Source organism: Ambystoma mexicanum, chromosome 8 (genome assembly GCF_040938575.1).
Source record: "Ambystoma mexicanum isolate Mex_15411 chromosome 8, UKY_AmexF1_1, whole genome shotgun sequence".
NCBI lineage: Eukaryota > Metazoa > Chordata > Amphibia > Caudata > Ambystomatidae > Ambystoma > Ambystoma mexicanum.
In genome coordinates this window covers 1,102,437,972-1,102,461,826 of record NC_090929.1, presented here as the reverse complement: position 1 = coordinate 1,102,461,826, position 23,855 = coordinate 1,102,437,972, and the positions used below count along the sequence as shown (strand labels likewise).

At 48.5% G+C, this 23,855-nt stretch overlaps 1 protein-coding gene across 6 annotated transcripts in view; it reads right to left on the bottom strand.

Moving 5' to 3' along the window:
- Positions 1–23,855, bottom strand: part of CROCC (ciliary rootlet coiled-coil, rootletin) — a 644,212-nt gene that overhangs the window by 261,041 nt on the left and 359,316 nt on the right. For all 6 annotated transcript variants that reach the window (XM_069611116.1, XM_069611117.1, XM_069611118.1 and 3 more), the window contains one exon: positions 18,206–18,590. In XM_069611116.1, the coding sequence (XP_069467217.1) occupies positions 18,206–18,590 (385 nt within the window). The remainder of the gene's footprint in view (positions 1–18,205; positions 18,591–23,855) is intronic.

Below are 23,855 nucleotides of genomic sequence, written 5' to 3'. Positions count from 1 at the left end.
ACTTCCATTATGCAGTAGTGAGCTACAAGGAATATGCAGGCCTAGTATGAAATAGGTCAAATTAAGCATTGTTGATAGACAGGCAGGGAGGGCCCCCAGCTATGTAGCTAATAGGTTTTTGGAGTGTTTGGAACATCATGGCACCTATATAGCGCTTAGATAGCCAGTCTTAAGCGCTATAAACACTAAGCTATGAGTGCATGCCTTTTAGAGCTTGCAGATGGGGTTAATACATCCCTGCTTCCCTTAGAATATTCAGCCTCACTAACGGTAGCCCTGGCTCCAAGCTAATCTTCCTTTTCTCTGGGAAGGTACTGATAAGACATTCCTCAGCCAGCGCAGATGGGAACCAAGGGAGGGGGTAGGAGCGAGCAGGGAGCATCTCAGAGAGAGCTGGGTTTTTTCCATGAACCAGCCTCACAGGGAAAGTTCTGGAACTATGCGTCATGGTGACTGACAGCAAGAGATTATAAAATATCCATGCACACATGGGATCAGGGGGAGATCGCCTGTGGACTTGATTCGTGTACAGTCAGGTGCCCGGAATTGGCTCTCACGGTGTCCTCCAGCCTTGTTTTTCTATGAGAAACCCAGGTCTCCCAGGGCTGAGATTAAGGGACGTAAGACTGTGTTTCTCTATGTTTCTTTATGTTTCTCTATATTTCTCTATGTTTCTCTATGTTTATCTAAGTTCCATGTTTCACTATATTTTGCATTGCTCTTTGTTTTATGCTTTGTAATATTCTCTAACTTGAATCCCAAATGTATATGAAATTCACTGCTTAGAATAAATATGCTAAAACTTTGAGGGTGTCATTTGTCACTAGCATGAGATCACTGCTCAGCACAATAGAACCTGTATTTTGGGCTGAATTGGGTATTTTTGCTCTCAAAGGGCTGGCCCCGAGGAAGATTTTGCCCAATATCAAGACAGTAGTGTTGTGTGCTTGGTTTATAAACTTCTTTTAATATTTGCAAGCATCTGTCAGGTACATTAAGGTGACCAAACTCTATGACCTCAGGAGTCAAAGTGTTAAGCTGACTGTTTGAGGTTGAGAATGTAGGGTTTGTCCTCAGTTCTGTGACAACATGATGTAAGTGCATGCTAGGGTCATTGGTGGACAAATGGACATTTGAGGAGTTGAGAATACCACGTGTGACATGCCCACATTGTAGCTATTAGAATCATGGTTAGATGTTCTAGGTGCCGCTTGTGGATTATTCTGTTCAAGAGTGGGGTCGGTGGAAAAGCGTTTGCAAATGTTCTTCTTGCAAATGACTTCTGCTAGTGTTTTTAGCATTTCCAATTTAAGGGGCTCATGACCGTTATGAACCAGCTCTGTCATGGTGTCCCAATGGGCTCTATTATAACTAGCCTTAGCGCAGTATTTTTGCTATATGCATTTGGTAGGTTGCCAAGGTAGCAACTTTTTTTGCCAAAAGCATATACTTTTTTGCTTTCTTTGTCAGCTGGGGCTTCAGACGTTACTAATGGTGTTCCTGCCCTTTTACGCGTTGTTGTGACAAATAGTGAGTCTGGCTTTAAATGACGCCTGATGAACAGAGGATCTTGTAAGAGCTGGTTGAAAGTTTTTTTCATTATGTAAATTAAAAGTCTTTGTTAACCCTGGTGTAGCTAGAGACAAGTCTAACCATCTCTTAACAGACTTTAGAAGTGGTATGTATTGGCTAACCAGCTTCTTTTCTTTAAGGATATCATCCACAAAATCTGTGTCCTCCTGACTCCTGGGCCCCGATTTTAAAATGACGTGCAGCTCTTTTGAACAGATCATCATATAAGAGACTGTCATCCATAGGTGATCATGAAATAGGATCCTCATCAGTTTCCGGTGAGGGTAGAGGGATGTCTCGTAAATCAGTACCTGTCTTATCTTCGGCAAAGTCATCTTCATCCACATCACTAAAAATCTCAATTTCCACTAGTTATTAATATGGGGCGTGGACTCTGTCCTTGCCCTTTTTAAAGGATTCTCCTCCTCTAAAACAGGGTATTGTGGTTTAAAAAGGCGTTTTTCTAAAAACTCCATGAGGGAGAATAGCTTACCCATGGTGATCTCAAAGGTTTTTTTGGTTAATCCCCCTAGCCAACTAGTAGGTAATCATTGTGGTGGAAAGAACCTCTTTTCATCCTGCACCGGTGTGTGCATCCGTATCACTGATAGTGGAGGAACTTTCTCTGTGTGTTAACTGTTTTTTTCTACATGCGTCAAAACAGATGACTTCTGCACCTGCGATTTTGTTTTATGTACATCTTGAACATCCTACATGCAGAGACAGTTAGCGTAGAGGTAGTATTAGGAGCATGTATCTAGTGTAATAAAACCGAAGATGTCTTTTGCGATGCGGACCCTCTGGGCACTGAGGAACCGTTCTCTGCCGCAGATTTGGACATTTTTGACAAATGTGTTGAAAGTGAATTTGGAGGCAAAGTGTGTTTATCCAGAGAGACGTGTTTGTGTTTGCACGGCATCCCCGCTGGATGTGCCGAAATAGTGACATGGAATGCTTTACCGGGTGCCAAGGGGAGCCTCCATAGCAGCAAGTGGTGTCTGCAGTTCGGAGCTGGGGACCAGCCCTCAGGAACTTTTCGTTTCCCAATCTGAATTATCCTCAGCATCCAAAGGGATGCTGACGCTGTCCTGTTCCGGCTCGGATTACTCTGCCCCGGCAAGGTATTCAGACATGCTCCGGCTCGGATTACTCTGCCCAGGCAAGGTTTTCAGACGATGCCTCAGCTTGCATTGCAAAAGCTGCCCAGCGTTTGGTCATCAATCTTTTAATGTCTTTGGCTTAAAAAGCCTATATGACTTGCAGCGCTCTTTGCGGTGGTCTCCAGGGAGATAATAATTACACACCTTGTGTGTGTCTTTTCACAGAAATCTTTTGTTACATGTGGGACAGAATTTGAAAGGTGTGTTTTCCATGATCAGAGCTGGGGAACAGCAAAATAACTATTATGGGGGAAATGTGTGGAGACATTCTCCTAAGCTACAGAGGTGTAAGTGTCTTCTCCCAATCTCCCTACTGCGAAGGCTGAAGGCTGTAGCTTTAGTCCGCAGAGCATCAATGATCACAGCTGCTGTGCACTAGTTGGCATTCGTCGATACAAGGGCGGCGAAAAGGGTTTTACAAATTATAATTAAAGTAACCCTCGAAACTCGAGAACGTGCAATAGTATAACAAACTCTGCAAAGTGCGACCAGCAAGATGGTGAAAAAAAAAAGAATCCGAGGACCTCCATGCGCGAAGGATCATGGGTACAGCACACGTCATGATAGGGATAGTATTAGAGATGCCCCTTTTTCGAAATCGAAAACAAATCATGTAATACTCTGCACCAACCACACAATGTTGGCCTATGTAAAGCATGTGAATCTAATCAGATCCACAAGCCTCAGAAATACACAAACACACACACATATATACACTTCCCAGTCTCACTCCTATTCTTCACTTTTCACTTACTCTTCGCGAAACACTGACATTTCATAATGCTCATACTCTCATATGAAATTATTTTCCTTAATTCCCGAGCCAGCACTCAATTCTATGAGAAGAGGGGGGGGGGGGTCAGAGCCGAGCAGGCACACCTTACCAAATTCTCAAATTCTAAGCTAGTTTCACTGGCAGTTTCAAAAATGGCTTCAAGGAAATTCTCCCACTATCGGGAAAACATACACCTTCAAGCTCCCATCAGAGACCTGGAATAAGCTTCTACGGTCGGTAGGTGCCCAAATGTGAGCTGCAGTCTGTCTGGCTGAGGGGTCTAGCTGTTTCAAGATATTCTGACTGCTAGATTGAAGGAGGGTGCCAATTTCTCGGCTACGGCCGTTGCCTGGATCGCCTCTTTCTTGGAGCACAGATGTAGCAGAATCTGTTCGAACGTGGCTGAGGCCACTTCCATTCCTGTGCTTTTTGGTGTGCCACAGGGGGCTAGTACATCCCCTTGGTTGTACAACTTATTCATGGCTCCCTTCTTTTTTATGTTAGAAGAAGAGGGTGTTATGTTTTCAAATTATGCTGACGACACACAATGTGTCGTCCCCCTTTCTGGCTGCCACGTGCAGGATGAACAGGAAACAAATAGAATATTTAACCTCATAGATAAGTGGATGCTTGACAACTATCTAGCTCTAAATAGGGGTAAGACTGAACTCTTGATAGTGGGCAGCCCAGCCTCTCTGCGAAAGCTGAACCGGACCTAGAGTGTATTCAAGCTAGGAGATAACATCATTACCCCTCTGTCTAAAACAAAAATCTTGGGTGTACTCTTTCAATGAGAGCTCATGTTACCAGTGTAGTATCCGCATCGGTCTACTACGTTAAGTTACTCTCGCACCTTAGGCCCCTTATTACTCAGTTAAGCGCTGAAACCATTGCCAGAGCTATAATAGGGGCCAAGATAGATTATTGCTGTAGCCTTTTGTCAGGCATTAGCAAGCATGACTTATACAAGCTGCAGACCGTGCAGAATTGGGCATTCAGAGTCGTGTTAGGCCTGTCCTGCCGTGATCATGTCTCGGAGGCAAGGTGCTCCCTCCATTGGTTACCAATAGAGGCCAGGGTCACATTCAGGGTACTTGTCATAACTTTTAAATGCAGACTACGACAGATGCCACCTTATCTGCAGACACATATCAATAACAAAGTGAATGGCAGGGCGCTGAGGTCCAGCACCCAGAATTACCTACTTCTACCTAGGTGCAGAACATCTAAAACCGAGAATGGCGCTTTTTTCTTGATAGCGCCAAAACTCTGGAATCGGTTACCTGGAACAATGAGAAGTCAAACCTCCCTTCAAGTCTTTAAGAGAGACTTGAAAACGTTGCTATTTACTTGATCGGTTCAATGTCATTTCATTGCGGGATGTTTTTTGGCAGGTTTTTTTACCGCAAATTGTTTTACAAAAAAACCCATTGAATTTGTAAAAAATGGATTTTTGGGGGGGGTTCCTCTTTTAACCGCCCCCATTCCCTTTCAGCTCTTATCTATTCCCAAGCACCCAATCCCATATATATAATTTTCTAACCCCCCCAAAAGGGGGTGGGGGGTTTTGTTAAAAAATGTGCGGTTAAAAAGCCAGCTAAAAACGTTCCGCGATGAAAGGGCGTTGCACCACTTGATCAGGGGGTTTGTTCTCCATCCTGGCGTCTTAGCTTCTGACATTCTTCTTTTGTGTTCTCAGTGTCGTTAGTCCAAACTGTCTGCGCCTTTATGCCTTAGGGTCCATAGTGTGCATTACAAATGTTGCAATGTAATACTGTCTGGACTAACCTTTCATACAGCTTAACACCAAATGCAATCTACTTTTGTTTAGAAAAAGGCTAAACACAAGTCTGTGAATTTACCCATGAAGAGTGTTAATTTCCCTGGCTACTCTTTGGTGCTTTCATACCTAAAGTTGTTTGTGCATTACAAGAAGTGACAATAGAAACAAAACAATGATACGGTAGCTTTTTTCAGATGGGTTAGTACAAACAAACGTAAAGGGAATTCAACATCTACAGTTTGTGAGGCATATGGTTATAGCCCAGAGAAGGGGGACACCTAGGGGCTACATGGGACACTACATTGTCTAGGAAACCTGGAAACAGCTTCAAAGTGTAAACATTCTTGCGCTGGTGGCTATCACTGAAGTGTGTTGATGAACACAGCCTCGCACAGCAGATAGTGGCGGAAAATTAACCATAGACCAACAATGACAATGTCTGAAAGATTGCAATCCAAAATGGCACACTCATTGGGTTAGACCCCAGCAATGGCATGATCTGCCTGGGAGAAGACAACAGAGATAGCAAAACTAGCAAGAGCGCTGAGAACAGCAATGGCACACAGAAAACAGGGATGGCAAACTCTGCCATAGTGGAGCAACATGACAAACCTTTCCAGTAACGGAAAACTGCCAGGCAGGGATATCACAAATAGCAATGGTTGCTTGTTAGTGAAACAAAGTAATGTATGGGGAAAAGAGCTCAGTCTTCGCCTAGTTAAATCCCATAGACATAATCCAGGCACATCAGTGCATTACCAGTTCTCGGGAAGATTGTTTTCTACCTGCACCAGTGAGAACAAAACGTTCTCAACATTTCACACATGAAAGTCTGGCACTAAATAGCAGGCAAATTCACAAAGAGGTTACTAGGAGTGGCTCTAACTTACCCCAACCTTATTTTTCGAAGTTACTATGAGTAAATCTGACTTATACCTGCCTTACTCACAGAAGTTACTACGAATAAGTCTGTCTTATTCAAATATGGTACCATTTGACATTTTTCTCGTATGCAGCCTTTCTACTGTAACTGTACTAGCGCTGTGATACCTCTGGGTCTTGGGCGCTGCAAACAAATGCATCAGGAACAAGTTACTTACCTGTAACTGTTGTTCTCCAGCATGGGTCTGGCATGGATTCACATGCTCATGAATATGCCCCGTCGCCAGGCTGGGAATCCTCGGTAAAAGAAAATACATTTTCACTTACAACTGTCTTTCTCCTTTAAACCAATCACTGTCCTCTGGGTCATACTGCCCCCATCTAATGACAGTCCTCTCCGTAAGCCCCTCCTCTGGCAGCCATCTTCAGATTTGGTAAGCACGTAAGGTGGCATTATGACCAATAAGAGACGCAGAGGGGACGGAGGGAGGGTTCGCATGTGAATCCATGCCAGACCCATGCTGGAGAACAATAGTTACAGGTAAGTAACTTGTTCCTTCTCCAGCATGGGGTCTGGCATGGATTTACATGCTCATGAATAACAAATACATAGCAGTACAACATTACATAACCACGGCCGGTGGCAAGGTTCAACAGAAGCAATTACTCTTACCTCTGAACAGACTCAGCTCAAGCGAACAGGTTGCGTAACACTTCTTAGCTGACTCTGGACTCATCCCTGGAATCCCTTTGAACGAAGTAGAACTTTGTGAAGGTGTGCGTGGACCTTCACATAGCAGCCCTGCAGATGTCCAGCAGGGGCACACCAGACAGAAACCCTATTGTCGCAGCGATCGCTCTGGTGGAGTGGGTTCTCAGGCAGATGGGCAGCGGTCGATTCACCAACCGATGACAGTGCGTAATTCAGCCGGAGAGCCACCTTGAAACTGAAGCCTTGGGAAAGGCCTTCCCATGGTTCACACACAGTTGTGAAGTCTTCGCAAAACTCTTTGTGCTTGTCACGTACAACTTCAGCGCACGAGCAACATCCAGCGAGTGCAAGGCCATTTCAACCGGTGACGAAGGCTTTGGAAAAAAAAACAGGTAACACCAAAGGCTCTCTGAGGTGGAATTCCGACTGTCGGCATAAAAGGGGTGTGTCCACAGCACAACACTCAAATCGTGGAAAGCCAGGTATGGCTGTTTGCAGGATAGGGCCTGGATCTCCCACGCCCTCCTAGCAGAGGTGATGTCAAAAGGTAAGCCGTTTTCCACAAGAAATTAAGAGGGGCTTCATGCATAGGCTCGAAGGGTGCCCACATGAGCCCCATCATCACAACGTTGCGTTCCCATGCCGGGGCCGGAGCCTTCACTGGCAGGAAAGATCGAAACAGTCCTTTGAGGAATTCCTTGGAGAGTCGGTGAGACCACAGCAAAGAACTACCATGGTGACCTGGTGTAGCAGGAGAAAACCGCCAGATGTACCTTGATAGAGGTGTGCGCCAGTCAGGGCTTGGTCAAAGATAGCAAGTATGGAAGAACCTGCAGGGCCGTGACCCTCAGAGCGGGAATCTTCCGAGACCGGCACCACATAGCGAAAGGCTTCCACTTGTGACCGTTGCACTTCAAAGTCAACAACGCTCTGGCCTTGGCGAGGACCTCCCTACAGTCTGCAGGCAACTCATATCCTCCAAACTCTAGGGCTGCAGGAGCCAAGTCCCCAGGTTCAGCGATCCTGGATCATAGTACAGGATTGCGCCTCCTTCTCTGGTGAGAAGATCCGGAACAACTGGCAGCATGACCGGAGGCGACGCCGACAGGCTGAGAAGGTCCAGGTACAAAATTTGCTTCGGCCACGCCGGGGCGATGAGTATCATCCTGCATTGGCACCGTCTTAAGTCTATGGATGATTCGTAGCAGAAGAGGCAATGGGAACGCGTACAGAAGCAAGTCTTCCCACCGGAAGGAGAACGTGTCCCCCCCAAGTTCCTCGGTTGGTGGAATCTGCTGGTAAACCTCTGGCGTTTAGAGTTCGCCGCCGTCGCAAACGGATCAATTTGGGGCCTGCCCCACTTGACGAAGATGCAGTCCACCTGGTCCTGCCGAAGTTCCCACGCGTGGCAGGAGCGCAATTCCCTACTGAGGGAGTCTACGATGGTGTTCTTTACTGCCACCAAGCGAAGAGGAACAAGGTTCATCTCTTGTCCGATGGCCCAGTGCCACATGTCCTGCGCTTCCTTGGAGAGCGCTGGGGATCGAGTGCCCTCCTGTTTCCTGATGTGGAGCACTGTGGTGGGGTTGTCCGTGAAGTGCTGCCCATAGTGCTAGCATATTGATAATGTGATTCTTCTCCACTGGCATCCACAGGCCTCTGGCATGCAGACGTCCAGTGTACGCTCCCCAGCCTTCCAGGGAAGCGTCCGTGGTGACCGTCTCCTGGAATGGGGGAGTTTTGAATCTCCATGCCCCGGGCGATGTTGGAGTGGACGCCCCACCACCATATCGCCCGACAGAACTCCTCATTGAGAGGGATCTTGTCCGCGAGGCTTCGGACACCTGTATCCAGCAAGCGTCCAGGAACTCCTGAAGAGGTTGCATCCGTAACCTGCAGAGCTGGATTAGGCAGATGCAAGATGACATCATGCCGACCAACGACTTGATGGTTCGCACTGTGGCGGTCTTCATCGACAACAGTCACTTACTTTCAGCTGAATGGCTGCTACTCTCTCCTCCGAGGGCGACACAAGGCAGCAGGCCGTATGGAGTCTGGCTCCTAGGAACAGCGCGTTTTGTGATGGAGTCAAGCAAGACTTTGGATAGTTGATGGAGAATCACAGATCCGTCAGCAACTGAACGGTTGTCTCCGTGTGTCCGACAGCCAATTCTCGCGAACGGGCTTGGATGAGCCAGTCGTCGAGGTACGGGTACATGTGTATACCCTGTAGACGCAGATGGGCCGCCACTGGTGCCAAGCCCTTTGTGAACACCCTGGTGGCCGACTTAAAGCCAAAAGGAAGGGCCTTGAACTGGTAGTGCTGTCCCAGCACTACGAAGCGTAGAAATGTTCAGTGTTTCTTGTGGATGGGGACATGGAAGTAGACGTCATCCAGCCAGCTCCAGCAACGTCAAGAAGTCTCCTTCTTCCAGTTGGCCGAGCACGTGCTGCAAAGTGTCCATCCTGAACTTTTGTGACTTGAGATACAAGTTAAGACATCACAAGTCTGGAATGGGCCTCTAACCCCAGGTCTTCTTTTTGATCAAAAAGTATCTGGAATAGACTATGGAGCCGCTGGGGAAATAGCTCTATCGTACCTTTTCACAGCATGGCCCGTACCTCTTTCAGGAGCTGAGGGATGTGCTGCTCCTGCCGGGCCACCAGAGGGATCTGCGACACTTGTGCCGAAATTCCAGGGTATGTTCTTGGGCGAGAGCATCCAGCATCCATCTGTCGGTGGTGATATTTTCACGCTTGCTGACAAACCCTGTCAGCTGGAATCCGACCAGGGTGCACAGGTGGAGGCCCCGACGTCCTGGCTGGTTCAGGCTTGCTTCAGCGCCGGCGTCCTGGCTTGTGGGTGACGGCGGCGCTGTCCTCCTCCACCGTAGGCCTGGGAACGGCTTCTGTAGGCTTCCCAAGTCATGGATCTGGAAGGCTGATGGTACAATGAGGAAAAGCCTTTTGACAACCTACTCTACTTCCCTCTGGAGGAGCAAAAAGAAGAGTGGTGCTGCTAAGTAGGCCCATGGAACGGGCCGTCTACATATCCGCTTTCATGGCCTGTTGGGACTCGTCGACAACCTTCCCAAAAAGGTTATCTCCGTCAAACGGCATGTCCAGAACCTTCGCCTCGACGTCCTGGCGGAAATGTGTGACCTTCATCCAGCCTTGGTGACGAAGGCAGACACTGTTCCCCATCTGCCAGAACCCTGTGTTGGCAATGTGCAGTGCCACCGTGATGGCGTGATCCGACGCTACCTTCCCCTCCTGCAAGAGGGCGATTGCCTGCATTCTCTCGTCATCAGGGAGGAACTCCAGAATCGGACCCAGTGTGTACCACAGCTCCCTGTCATAACTGTCTAGGATCGCCAGTGCGTTGGCCGCCTTGATGGTGGACGCTGCAGTGTATATCACCTTTTTTCCCCACGGTGTCCATCTTCTTCCCCTCACTGTCCGGAGGGACTGAAGACGAGGAGGAGGGGTTAGCCGACCGTTTCCTCACAGCCGCCAAAACCACCAAATCCGGCGATGGTTGCGCCCTCAGGCACTTGAGTGCGGATTTCGGCACCCTGTACTTTTTCTCCAGCCTATATCATTTGGCCGGAGCCATGCAAGGGGTCTTCAAGAGGACCAGGCCCTCATCAACACTCATTGTCCAGAAGGGCCACTGTCATGATTGTCTTCCTCTTGGCCTCGCACCTCTGGTACAGGAAACCCTCCTTCTTGGTTTCTTCAAGCACAAACTGGAACAGCTCAGAGGCTCTAGTGATCATGGAATGGGATGGCCCCAATTCATTCGGTGGGGATGCCTGTCACGACTCGCTCCCTTCGCTCCCGTTCCCACCACTTGGGGGCATGATTTGGGGTTTATTCCCTACTGGACCTTTCCTCCGAACCTTATGCTACAGTGCTGTGATGAATTGGGAGCGCTAAATCCCTATTTTCCAAGCTACTTCCCTTCCGGATCCATTCCAGGTTTTTGGCAGCCAGCATGCTTCTTTAACCAAATGACTATGCTTCCCAGAATGCCTGGCCCACTGCTCCACCTCCACCCTTGCAGGACAAGGTTGGGTGGAGGATAGGTAACAGCTGTGGCTGCAGGTGCAGCAATCAGCACACCTGAGGCGTGTGCTCGTTAAGCAGCTTTAAAAGCCTCAGTCTTACTTCAGTCCAGCGCTGGTCATCGTTTGCCGTGTTCCTGTTGTGACTATTCCCTTGTTCCTTGCCTTTGTACCTAGTTCCTGTTATCTTGTTCCTCCGCCCTGAATCTCGGATTCATGCGCTAATTGATTTCTGCTCCCTTGATTCCCTTTTTGTCTTCCTCTGTTTGCAGGCAGCATTTCTCAGTGCTTTCTCCTTTTAGATGCAGCCCAGTTTGTCTGTGTTCTATATTTCTTTGACTCTGTCCTTTGCTGCTGTAAACCCGTATGCCTTAGCCTTCCTCTTAGATTAGCTTCCTGTCTTTTCCTTGGAGGGGTAGGGAGAAGTTTGCATTGGTTATTTCGTTCTTCCCTGCTCCTGATCCTTACTTTCTATTGGGATCCATTCCATGTTTTCCATTGCACTTCTGCATTTATTTCCCATTTGATTATTAGGTGTGGTGTGCGGTTGTAGCTAGCTCCTGTGTGAATGCTTATGTTTTCCTCACTAATTTGTAATCACTATTCCAACTTAGGTATTTAGTTTTCCTCCCATTGCTGTTCTAGCCTTTCTGGGTCCCAGTTTCATCAACAGGATTCGTGGGCTAGCTGACATTCAAGAGGTTTATCTCGTCCTCGTGAGTACAGTTCTTTAGTTCCCTTATTTAATACCATCAAGAGTGTTAGTTCACAGAACCTGTCATTGCTTGCCCTCCACGTGGGTTTAGCGCTGTCAGTACCTGTAACAGCAATTGGTGGTAAGGTGCTTGCCGACTTTCCTCGCGGTCAGGTGCTTACCCCACATCCCTTTTCATATATTGGTTTTGTCGTCACACTCTATTTGCACTCCTGGGTTCTAGCATACATGAGTCGTTGTTCCTGTGTGCACGTAGTTTAATTCGAAGCTATTCACTGTGTGATTTAGTGCACATTTCCCTTGCCATATTCGCTGCCTTTGTACTCACCTGACTAATCCTGACAGAATGACCAGCCCAAAATTCCCATTGAATATGGCAAGTTTAAGAAAGAAAGGCAGCAAGGCCTCTAACAAGTTTGTACAGAAAGCTTCCCCTACATTTACCTGTGACAATCAAATCACTAGTCCTGACTTAAATGAACTCCTTGTCACGAATGGGCATTTACGTGCAAAGTATTTTTCCCATAGGATGGCACATCCTACATTGCCTGATCCTAGTTCTATCTTTTGTTTTGATCCCGATTCTATGTCAGCGCAAGCCTTAGACGCAGAAAACAACACACTGTTAGACTTATTATACAAGAGTACCTCTGTTGTTGAACCCCATGATTCCAGTTGTGCTTCACCTCAGATAGAACAGTTTCATGGTACAAACATAAAGAATGGAGGGGTTCCTTGCATAACTTCTGTTTTCTACCCTCAGTCTAAAGCATACTCCTTTGCACAGGTACATACTGTAGTCCCTAATGCCAAGAGGTCTAATGTCAATAGTTTGCTTAAGGGAAACACAGACCAAGTTGGTAAGAGAAACTATAAAACACAGAACCTGCAAGCAGTAGAGGACAATGTACAATCGGTGCACATCCAGATTGCTAGTGCAGGATCCAGCCCTGATGCCACTATGCCTCCCCCTGTGCCTACTGATAGTGATGTACAGTTAATGCAGGGCATGCTAAGAGCTAAGCGTGAGGAGTTAAGACAAGAATTCATTTCTTTACAAGAGGAGAATAAAACCTTGCACTCTTTACTGAATACACCTCAGACTTTATCTGTTGATGTTGAGGAAGTGAACACTGTTCAGCCCCTGAGTGCAGAGACTTTGGTAAACCATATTTGTCAATATATTAGATCTATTGGGAGTGAAGGTCTTTCGTCTAGCACAGCGCTTAATCTGGGCACAGTTTCTAACAATTGTTCTGCTGTTTATCAGGGATTGCAGTTAGCTGAAGATTTACAAGCCACTCCTTTACCTAAAATTTCCTGTGTAGCAGTTTGTCATAATTCTGAGCTAGCACACATACAAGCTTCTGATTTCCAAACACAATCCACAATGGTGGCATACACAGATTGAGTCACTACAGTAGGCTTAGGCCCTGCTCTTGATACAGCTGCTGAGACTGAAGTAGATGTTAAAGCTGATGAGGAAAACGATGTTACCTCTGGGTTCACTCTTCCTTCTGCCAATTCTGATCAATACGAACAGTCAGAGACAGTACAGATTTCATGTTCTGATGGACTCATTCCACAGTATACAGAACCAAAAAACCGGCAGGCGATTCCTGAACTGTTGATTGTTAATCTGCCTCTTTCAGAAGCTAAAACAGAGGAATGGACAATTGACGAAATCCTGATTAACAGAGACTTTACTATGGTGATTCCACTGGTTGATTTTGACTTCTACAAAGAAAGAGACTCTGTGTCACCCACTAAAGAAAAGGACTGCAAGGGTACAGCTCAGTCTTTGGTTACTGGTGCCAAGGAGTCTACTGCCCTAAAGGTGCCCTCCATTCCTGAGCCACCAATGTGTCTGTCAACTTCTGAGACTTCTGTCTGTCCTCCTACAACCATTGACTCTTCTATGATCCAATCCACAGCCCTGCAGTCATCTTTGGCACACGTGTCTTCAACCAATGAACTGCTGCCATGTCTGCCATTTACTCAAGAGCCAGTCCCAAAGACCTGGACATGTTTGTATCCAGCAACCGAGATTGCTTCAGCTTGCATGCCTTCAGCCTCAAGGTTTCCCCTGGCCTCCCTGTCTTCAGCTACAGTGACTCATCCTGCAGATTCAGCTTTAGAGCCTCCGGTAGTCCATCAAAAGTGCATGTCTTCAGTCCCGGAGTATACTGAGTAATTGCCTTCAGTTCATGAGACGCCTGTATCCTGCTTAGCCTCGCTGCCAATATCAGAGGTATACCTGTCTACACCATCAGATCCTGCTGTATTTTCTTCTGCTCCAGCGATTCCTCCTGAATCCCAACCATTTACTGTCGATGAACGTCTAGCTTGCCTTTCTTTTGCTTCAGGAGGAGCACCAGAATGCCTGCCTTTTCCACAAGACGATTCTCCCAACTGCTTCACTTTAGCATCAGAGCCTCCTAAAAATGCAGCATCAGAGTTTGAGACTTTTGCCAGCTTCCGCTTCAGAGTCATCAAGCTGGACCAAGTGGTGAGTCAGAACCACTCACCTGGGTGTGCACAGGGGGTGGTGCAGACCGGCGTATTACCTACAGGACTTGTGCAACAGAATTCCGCCAAGAAGCACCAGTTGGGTGCTAATAGCCAAAGGAAGGGAATGACTGCTGCAGTTCAAAATGTGTCCGTTATTGCTCCTTCTGCGAGTGTGCCTGAAATACCAAGTACTGCGTCTATCACTCCTATCAGTATGCCAAACGTCCCTGCTGTTGTATCCCACGTGCAACAAGGTGGTTACACGACTGTCACCAGGAGTACCAGCCTTGTACAACCCATTGGACTTTCAGGTCTCCAAGGCGTAGAACATGTGCAGTCAAACCTTAGTCACTTTCAACCACAAGCCTTTTCCCAGATGGATGACAGAAGAAAATCTGAACCTCTACCTCAGCCGCCACCTTCTCTAATGGCTGAACATAAACCTTTCCTGAAGCCAGCAATTTCCTCACCTCCCGCATGTCCACTCTCGGCAGAAAGGCTAACAGGGCTTCTACCATTGTCTAAGGCATGTTGCACCAGCCTGCCTCCCTCCTCAAAGACTTATAAGGGTCCACTCCCAGTGACTGAGCTTCCTGGACCTTCCAACTCTGCTTCAGGTCCTGCAAGTCCTTCATGCCTTTCTTCGAACCATGAGTCTCTTCCTCACCAGAAGCCTCCGTTTCCATCAGTACCACCTCCAAAGACAAAGCACTCCTATCATGGAAGTCCATCTGCCTTTGCCCACAGGCCACCATTTCCATCAGTGCCACCTCCAAAGAAAAAGCACTCCCATCATGGAAAAAAGATGTCTCGTGCGGGTGGCGGGCACCCGAAGACGGCCGTAGGAGGGGGTATACTGTCACGATTCGCTCCCTTCGCTCCCGTTCCCACCACTTGGGGGCATGATTTGGGGTTTATTCCCTACTGGACCTTTCCTCTGAACCTTATGTTACAGTGCTGTGATGAATTGGGAGCGCTAAATCCCTATTTTCCAAGCTACTTCCCTTCCGGATCCATTCCAGGTTTTTGGCAGCCAGCATGCTTCTTTAACCAAATGACTATGCTTCCCAGAATGCCTGGCCCACTGCTCCACCTCCACCCTTGCAGGACAAGGTTGGGTGGAGGATAGGTAACAGCTGTGGCTGCAGGTGCAGCAATCAGCACACCTGAGGCGTGTGCTCGTTAAGCAGCTTTAAAAGCCTCAGTCTTACTTCAGTCCAGCGCTGGTCATCGTTTGCAGTGTTCCTGTTGTGACTAGTCCCTTGTTCCTTGCCTTTGTACCTAGTTCCTAGTTCCTGTTTTCTCGTTTCTCCGCCCTGAATCTCGGATTCATGCGCTAATTGATTTCTGCTCCCTTGATTCCCTTTTTGTCTTCCTCTGTTTGCAGGCAGCATTTCTCAGTGCTTTCTCCTTTTAGATGCAGCCCAGTTTGTCTGTGTTCTATATTTCTTTGACTCTGTCCTTTGCTGCTGTAAACCCGTATGCCTTAGCCTTCCTCTTAGATTAGCTTCCTGTCTTTTCCTTGGAGGGGTAGGGAGAAGTTTGCATTGGTTATTTCGTTCTTCCCTGCTCCTGATCCTTACTTTCTATTGGGATCCATTCCATGTTTTCCATTGCACTTCTGCATTTATTTCCCATTTGATTATTAGGTGTGGTGTGCGGTTGTAGCTAGCTCCTGTGTGAATGCTTATGTTTTCCTCACTAATTTGTAATCACTATTCCAACTTAGGTATTTAGTTTTCCTCCCATTGCTGTTCTAGCCTTTCTGGGTCCCAGTTTCATCAACAGGATTCGTGGGCTAGCTGACATTCAAGAGGTTTATCTCGTCCTCGTGAGTACAGTTCTTTAGTTCCCTTATTTAATACCATCAAGAGTGTTAGTTCACAGATCCTGTCATTGCTTGCCCTCCACGTGGGTTTAGCGCTGTCAGTACCTGTAACAGCAATTGGGGGTAAGGCGCTTGCCGACTTTCCTCGCGGTCAGGTGCTTACCCCACATCCCTTTTCATATATTGGTTTTGTTGTCACACTATTTGCACTCCTGGGTTCTAGCATACATGAGTCGTTGTTCCTGTGTGCACGTAGTTTAATTCGAAGCTATTCACTGTGTGATTTAGTGCACATTTCCCTTGCCATATTCGCTGCCTTTGTACTCGCCTGACTAATCCTGACAATGCCCTAGGCTTAGGAGACCCGCCACCCGCTGCGATGGGATTGTCGCAGTCCATAGTCGTTGTGGCCGTATCCGTCCCCGTACCCGTGTCCGGGTCTACTGGGGGAGAGGGTGCCTGACGCGGATGTGGAGGCTGAATTGGGGGCATCGGATGACGCTTCCTCCTCTTCGCTAGCGGCTGATCAGGGGACTGGGGGACCATTGGAACTGGGCCGTGTGGCATCCTCCTTGACAGGATGTCCAGAGACACATGCCTCGGCTGAGCTGGCGTGATCGGAAACACTAGGCCCCACGCGGTCATCCTCCTCTTCCACGTCCTTGTGGACCATGTGTAAGGACTCCAGGTCCTCGTCGTCCGTGGACGAAACTTCCATGGCCTGGGACACAGCCTGGGGCTGGTCCGAGGTCTCCTTGCCTCCCTTTTTTTCCACCCTGAGGGGTCAGAGCCGGGCTCAAACGGCATCCTCTTCTCCGGCGTGCCAGCAGACTTCGTCAACGTCACAGTGGTGGTTTTGCACCTCGGGGGCAGGTACACCACCAGTCAACTGTGCCTATCCTTCGTCGTCTTCTTGGAGAAGCCGAGGCATCTCTCGCAATCTCCTTCCTTGTGGTCAGGATGCAGACAGTAGAGGCATTGCAGGTGCTCATCTTCCACAAACACATTCCGTAGCCCGCACTTGGTGCAGGGCTTGAAAAGGGATCTTCCTTCCTTCTTGGTCGGAGAGCGCGAAGTAGGCCCGATGGCCTTCTGGAAACTTCGATGATCTTCGCCCTTGAGGGGCGCTAAAATTCACTGACAAACGATCCCCGCTGTCGGCAGAGTGAGAAAAGAGCACACAGGCTCTTTTGGAACAAAAATATAACCCTTTTCTGTCGAAAAACAGAGCAAACTCGAGGACTCCCAGCACTGAAGTGTGCGTTAAAAATCTCAAGATGGCTGACAGAGGAGGGCCTTAGGGAGAGGACTGTCATTGGAGTGGGGCAGTATGGCCCAGAGGACAATGATTGGTTTAAAGGAGAAAGACAGTTTGTAAGTGAAAGTGAAACTGTTTTTTGTTTTTTTTTACCAAGGATTCCCAGCCCGACGACAGGGAATATTCATGAGTATGTGAATCCATGCCAGAGCCCATGCTGGAGAAATAAATACTAACTTCTTTTGGGAATCAAACAGCCCTATCTAGGAGTAACTCAGTTACTCATAGTAACTTCTCAGTGACTTACTCCTAGGCAGGGCCTTAAGTTGGCCAAGGCTAGCTGGGACGGGCCCCGGCAGGCTCCGACAACTCTGTCTGAGACGTGGCTGTGATGGAGCTACCTAGTGTCCACTGCTAACCCCAACCCACACGAAGCCAAGGCTTTCTTTGTAAAGCCTGAGACTCTGACGTATAAGCGAGAGCTTCAAACTCTCAAGTATAAACGAAAGCAACATGCTTTGGAAAAAAAGCCCTGCCTGCATTTTCATTGTGGCACCGAGGGAACACAACCCTCGTGCCCCAGGTGTGATGATGATGATCGATGCAAAGTGGTGCCTGGCAGTGGTCGGTGCCGCCAATAGGCGGCAATACTTATCGGATTTGAATGTCTCCTGTTAGGCCACAGCCCTTTTGCACAATCGAGCCAGGGCTCTTAGAGGGCCTGGCCTGACAGGCAGCATTCAGGTGAGGCAAATGTTGCTTCTTAATTGTGGCGCTGACCCCCTGCCAGGCCACATCCCCACCTAAGAGACCAGGCTCGATTTGGCAGGCCACTTAAAACACTGCTCCTAGGAGTAAGTCAGAGTTCCTCATAGTAGCTTCTTTGTGAAAGGGCCCAAAATGATATTTCTGCTGAAGTAACGTCAGCCGTTTCCCAATTACCTTTTGTGGGAGAGAAGGACCTCTTCGGTGAGCTGCTACGGCCTCGGATGGCTGGGCTGAAGTTGCGTCCGGCTCGGCTGATGCCCAGCGTGCGCCGGAGCGCAGAGTGCAGGCTGCCCAGCTTGAATTCCACATCCCGCTTCATGCCCTCCACCCGCGCCAGCTCCGCCTCTAAACCCTGGATTCGCCCCTCGGCCGCGCTGAGCCGCAGGCCCAGCTCTGACACCTCTGCTTGAGCAGTCTCCAGCTTGATTTCCAGGTTGCGGGCATTGTCCTGCAGTTTCTTTTCATTGCCTCGGGCCTCCTCCAGGCTGCCCAGCAGGTCCTTCTCCCGCACCCGGAACTCATTCTCCACCTCGGCCATCTTCCGGTGCAGACTGCTGACCTGAAAAGACAGAAGACAAAAGGCATAGACAGTGCTCGATTATCCATTAGGCCAGGCAGGCACCAGCCTATGGGCCCCACTCCTTTTAGGGCCCCCGCGACAATGAATCAAAATAAAGCGGTGCAGAAAATTAAAAACATATTAGGAGGTCATTTGTGAGGGCGGGCCGACATTTCGACTGTCTAGGGGACTCCACAGGGTTTAATCCGGCACTGGGCATAGATACCAACTGTTTACGATGGGTTGAAAGAGCACTTGTGTGCTGCCCACACTCCCTTGCCCTGCCCTCCAAAAATGTGCATATTTGCACAATCACACTCATCACCCTAACAGGAGACAATACGCTGTGCACCCACCCCTTCGGGCACAAATGCATGACAATCAGGAACAAAGCACAGTTGATCAGTCATTTGTAATCGTTTTTTACAATTGTGTATGCGCCCCAATAGAAGTAACTGCTCCTTACTTGACTGCTATTTGCCATTTATTGGACAGGCGAGCATTTCATCATATTTGAATCACTGAGTGGCATAGAATACTGGATTGCACTTTTGAGTTATCCTTTAATCATCGTTAGGAAGTGGTGGGATGCCACTGGAGTGCCTTGGGATTTTCGACAAAACTGTTCGGAAGTCTTGTGTTTTTTATCTAAAATGGATCATGGGTGTGTGTAGGGTTTTATATTCTTGATGGTGCTTTTTTTAGGCTGCATCACATGTTTCAAAAATTTGTGGAGTGTAATTTTGTAAATTGTTTATTTGTAGATATTTATAAAAACTGTCTGACTATGCATTTTATGTATTAGTATAAAAGGTTATGTCACAAACACAAGCACTTCATTAAATGTTTTTATTTTAAAAAAAGAAGTTTTGTGTTCTCTATTGGCGACGTATTGAAACATCATTAATTAATATATTTAGTAATGGAGCAAGCACAATTGCCAGGTCTTACAATTAACCCTTTTTTTATTATTAGAAATTAGTTTATTACTAACTTTTTTCCTTTCTTTTATTTTTATCTCAAATTCATCAAATTGTATAAAATAACACAGGTCCATTACATTATTAATACTTAATTCAATTAATTCTAAATTCGACCACATTTTAGACGAATGTATATCTACTTCCCCAGTGTATGCTTATTTATATTGTTTTGAGAAATTAGCTTTATTTTTAACTTGGCCCCACCAATAACTTGTTAACAGGACTCCATAACACTTAAATCACTTGTTTGGTTTTTAATGAGGCTTCAAGGAGACACACTTCTGGGCTGCGAAGCAGGATCGGTTCTACGATTTGTAAGGCTCTGTGCGGCAAAAGACCAGCGACACCACCAACATTTGAGTTGTTATGGACATGGCCGGGAGAGCCAATACAGAAAATTACACCGCAAGGGGGGTCCCTGGGGGAACGCGAAGTGTTTCCCTCCCGGGATTATTTTGGTGCTGCACATGGCCAGCGAGTGGCCTTGGGGGGTAGAGCGCCTCCTTGGGGTATTTAAGGTTCCTGGGAAGGTTCGGGAGGCAGGCGACGGATTGTTCAGTCCTGTCCTGTCGCCTGCTCCCGAGCCTTCCCTGTTAGCCGTGCTCTCGGTGTGTCGAGGTAGCGTAGGTGAGGTGGTGTATAGTTGCTGTAGTGGGGGAGGGTTAGGCATAGTCAGTTATTAGCATTTCTTTTCATTTAAAGTGTATTATAGTCGGGGGTACCGTACATAAGGTACCCCCCCTTACCGGTTTCTCTTTCCTTTTTTAGGCTGCTCATGGCTGAGGGTGCGGGGGTTTTTGCTGTATTGCATCGAGGCGGGGGGCCTTATTTAAATACATCGGGTTGGGAAAGCGGCGCTTACAGGAGCGGGACGCGTTAGTTCAGTCAGCGCTCGCTCCTCCCAGTCGCGGGTCCTCGGTGTTCTTGGGGTGCTCTCCGCCGGCGTGCAGCATATTATAAAAGGTAGAAAAGGCTGGGGGGGAAGTAATTATAGCTCTTATCCCGCCGCGGGTGCCCCCTCCTCTTCGTGTCTTTTGGGCGCGCGGTAGCTGTCTATTGACAGAGGGGGCAGTGCGGGTTTCTTAAAGGGTCTGTTTATGAGGTAGAGCTTACAGTGCGGTTCTACCTACACGCCGCTAGGGGGCAGTGTCTACGGCGGTTCCTTTTACCATATCTTGAGCCTGTGAGCACAGTTTTTTGGTTTTTGGTGGGGTGGGTGGGCTATTTATGAGTTAGGGAAGGGGCCCAGCAAGGAAAGGGTAATTTTAGGGTGGAAATATATTTTTACATAATTTTTACATTATATATAAACATATATATATATATATATATACACATATATATATATATATATATATATAAAAAAAATAAATAAAGAAATAATAATAATTTTGTGTTAGGACAACAATTTTGCTGCATTACATCTGGGTATTATAGAGTTAATTAACTCTTTACTTGGATATTAAATTTTTATCCCATTTTCTTTCTTGGTTTCTCATTGCTAGGGGTATTGATCCACGGGTAGGTGCTGGCTCTGGGACTTAGTTAGCTATTTTTAGTGCACATTCAGAGTATTGGTGCACGATGGTGGGCCTGTGAGCCAGTAAGAAGGGTCTGGTTAATGCTAGGGCTTTGAGGGAGGCCCTGGAAATTACTAGCAGGGCATCTAAGGCACAATTGGAAGGGGCGGTAGGGGAAGTAACGGGAGAAGGGGAGGTAGGAGGTGGTAGGCTGCAGCGTATAGCTGCGGCAGATGGGGCTCTCGCGGCAGTGGTGGCTGGCACCCCTGCAGCGGGGAGAGGGGAGGTTTGGGAATCCGGGGGCAGGAAGATGAGGAGGGAGATAGATAGGAGAGCGTAGGGGGAGAAGGGATTTCGGGTGGGGAGCCAGAGAGGGAGGGAGTCAATGATAGCCGTGGGGAGGTTAGGAGTGCTCAAAAAGAGGTCAGTCAAGGGAACCACGGTGGGGGCGGTGATGGGGCACAGAAGGGGGTGACAGGGCAGAGGGGAAAAGGGGGTAAATACCTGCGGAAGAGTGCAGGTGGGAGAAGGAGAGAGAGGTCCCCATCAATTGAGGGGGTTAGAGAGGGGCGCGGAACGGCCCCCCCGGGTAGGAGGAGTGAGGGCGGAGGGCGCTGCGCAGCCCCTGCTGTTCAGGTGGAGGGAGAGGGTTTAAGAACGGCCCCTCCTCGGTCAGCGCAAGGAGAGCCTAGAGTGTGCAGCATGGCCACTAGCGAGGAGGATTACAAGGTGGAGGACTGCACGCCTCGCTCGAGAGAAGAGGACCAGGCAGGGGTTTCTGCGGCCCCGCCGAGAAGACGTCAAAGGAGTGGCGGGGCGGACGCCCCGGGCTCTCAGGAAGAAGATCAACTCAACTCGGGCATGAGCTCTCATCCACAATGGTATTTAAGGGGTGATGAAGTTGGTTTGGAGGATTATGTGGGGCAGTGGGAGGAAGAAGGTTATAGGGCTGTAAGGGAGAGGAGGGAGGACAGAAGAAGTTTGAGGTGGGATTGGGAAAGACAGGTGCAGGGCGGTCGGAGGGCAAGAGGTCAGGGGAGCAATTGGCTGGGTGGGTCTGTTGACATGTTTTGTTCCCGCGGTAGGAGCCCTCTAAGAAAAGAGATGAGGAGCATTGGTGAGGACGCCAGACCACAGTGGGGCTGTGTGGAAAGAGGTGAGCACGAAAGGGAATGGTCATCTGCATGGCAGAGAGGGGACATGAGAATGCGGACGGGAAATGAAGGGTCTGGTCTGCAAGGGGTAAGAAAAGAAGTTGGTGTACAGGCCATTGGAGCTTTGGGGGATGAGAAGGGCATTTGCTCAGTGGAGGTTCAAACGGACAAGGTGGCGGAGCCATGGCGCTCGAGGTGCAAGTTGCAAAAGAAAAGGAGGTTGAAGTGAAAGGCAAGGAGAAAAAACTGCCGTACATGGGTATTACAAAACCTTTGGGGGCGCACTTGATGGCAGTGACCAGGGAGAAGATTCAGGCGGGGGATTTTGTAGATGTTTTTAAGCTGCTCCATAGGGAAGTGAGAGCAAAGGAGGGGTCTAAGGAAGAAGAGAGGGAACTGGGTTCATGCCCAAGGGTCCCAGCGACTATTGAGAATTGGACGTCAGCATTTATCATTTATGCCAGTGTATATTGTGCGAAATTCCCGGAGCGATGCGTGGCTCTGCTTAAATATATAGACGTAATTAGGAAGGCTTTCACGAGTTTTGGGGGTTTTGCCTGTGTACTCTATGATGAGGAATTCAGAGCAAGAATGGCGGAGGACAGTCAGCCTGTTTGGGGGGAGATAGACATGGATCTTTGGCTGCAATGGATGGCTCCAATGAGGCCTGCCCCGACATTGCACACAGCAAGTGGGCTGCCTGTGCCTTATCGGCCCTTTCTTGGTCGTCCCGCCCATGAGAGGGTAGGAGGAGGAGGCAGAGGACAGTCCTCAGCAGCTTGTTAGGCGTTCAATAAAGAAGGCTGCACAAGGTGGATGTGCAAATTTAAACACGAGTGCAGCAGGTGTGCGGGTCGGCATCCGGTAACAGATTGTTTTCAGGCAGGGGACAGTGGGTCAGGGCGAGGACCGCATGCCAGGTAAATTGGGGTGTTCTGGTAGGTCGGGTTCAGTTTATCGGAAAAGGTGGGTGGGGGGGCGGCACAAGGTTTGATGAGAGGTTTTGGGGGCGATCCAAAGGGGGTAATTAGAGGTGCGAGGAGGAAGACGCTTAGGTAGGGCAGAGGTGGGCCGCAGGGGGGATGTAACTGTGGAAATTGTTAAGGGGTGGTGGCCGTCATTTGGAGGGCATGGACGACGGTGGCGAAGCCCTCACGTTTGCCGCACGACAAGGTGAGTAAGCTTTAGGCTGCATGGACGGAGGTGCGGGAGCGCCTCTGGTGCAGCAGGGGGAAGTGATGAGATGGGCCTGCATGGACAGGGGTGCACTAGGGCCCCTGGTGCAGCTGGGGTAAAAAAATGGAGCAACGAAGCAAGGTACTGGAAGAGGAATTTATATGGAATGGACTGCATGGACAGGGGTATAGGTTTGGCCCCTGGTGCAGCGGTGGAGAGGTGTAAGGCAGAAAAGGGACCTGCATGGACGAGGGTGCACTAGGGCCTCTGGTGCAGGTGGGAAACAGGTGGTAATGGACACAAGGAGCTTGAAGATTAGTTATATGGAATGGACTGGAGGGACGGGGGTGCAGGTTTGGCCCCTGGTGCAGTGGCGAAGAGGAGTAATAAAGAAAAGGGCCTGCATGGACGGGTGTGCACGTGGGCCCACGG